The 873-nt window shown below is 40.3% G+C and overlaps 1 protein-coding gene across 1 annotated transcript; it reads left to right on the forward strand.

The window, feature by feature from the left end:
- Positions 1-9: 9 nt before the first annotated feature.
- On the forward strand, positions 10-873 carry LOC103523389 (dual specificity protein kinase Ttk; the record flags this gene model as incomplete). The annotated part of the gene is given in 1 exon segment (XM_008488438.2): positions 10-873. A coding segment is annotated over 1 exon segment (797 nt), but the record flags the coding sequence as incomplete, so codon positions are not given.

Genomic DNA, 873 nt, shown 5'->3' on the forward strand with positions numbered 1-873 from the left:
GTCAGCCAGTGATCAGGTAGATGCACCACAATATGCAATATATGATCAACCCCAATACAGTTCTGCTGTACCTCTTATGCATGAACCTAAACCTGTACCTCTTATACATGAACCTAAACCTGTACCTTTCATGCTTGAACCTAAACCTAGTGATCCCATGCCCACCCCTCAACCTGCACATCAAGAAGTTTATACCCACACATCTCATCCATCGTATCCAAAACTACAAACTACACCTGTACGACCAACCTGTGAACCTCAGAGCTTAAGTCAGAAGAAAAATGAAAGCACACCTGTGTTCAAGCGACCTTTGAGTGTAAATAGTACCAAGAGCTCAGACCCAAGTGTCTCAAAGGAAACCATAAAACCTGCTAAACCGCAAATTACTACTTCTAATGCAAAGAAATCAGTAGAAACTAGCCAAGATGTGATTACACTGAATGGAAAACAATACCAAGTACTTAGTCTCCTCGGCAAGGGAGGGTCTAGTAGTGTATACTTGGTAGGAGGAACCTCAGAGCATGAGTTCAAACCTCTGGCACTCAAAGTGGTTGATTTATCTGACATCACTGATCAGAGTATAGCTGATAGTTATTTGAATGAAGTAGAGCTACTTGCTAAACTACAAGGCTGTCCTTATGTCATTAAAATGCATGACTATGTGTATGATACAGCAAGTAAACATCTCTATGTTCTTATGGAGAAGGGAGATACTGATCTTTCTAAATACATGAGGAACCTCAACAAAATGACTACCCTACCTAACACAATGATTATAATCATCATGCATTGGTATGAAATGCTTCTTGCTGTGAAGGAGATACATGCAGCTGGAATCATTCACTCGGATCTAAAACCTGCCAACTTTCTATT

The sequence above is a fragment of the Diaphorina citri genome, unplaced genomic scaffold (assembly GCF_000475195.1).
Source record: "Diaphorina citri unplaced genomic scaffold, Diaci psyllid genome assembly version 1.1 scaffold21475, whole genome shotgun sequence".
NCBI lineage: Eukaryota > Metazoa > Arthropoda > Insecta > Hemiptera > Psyllidae > Diaphorina > Diaphorina citri.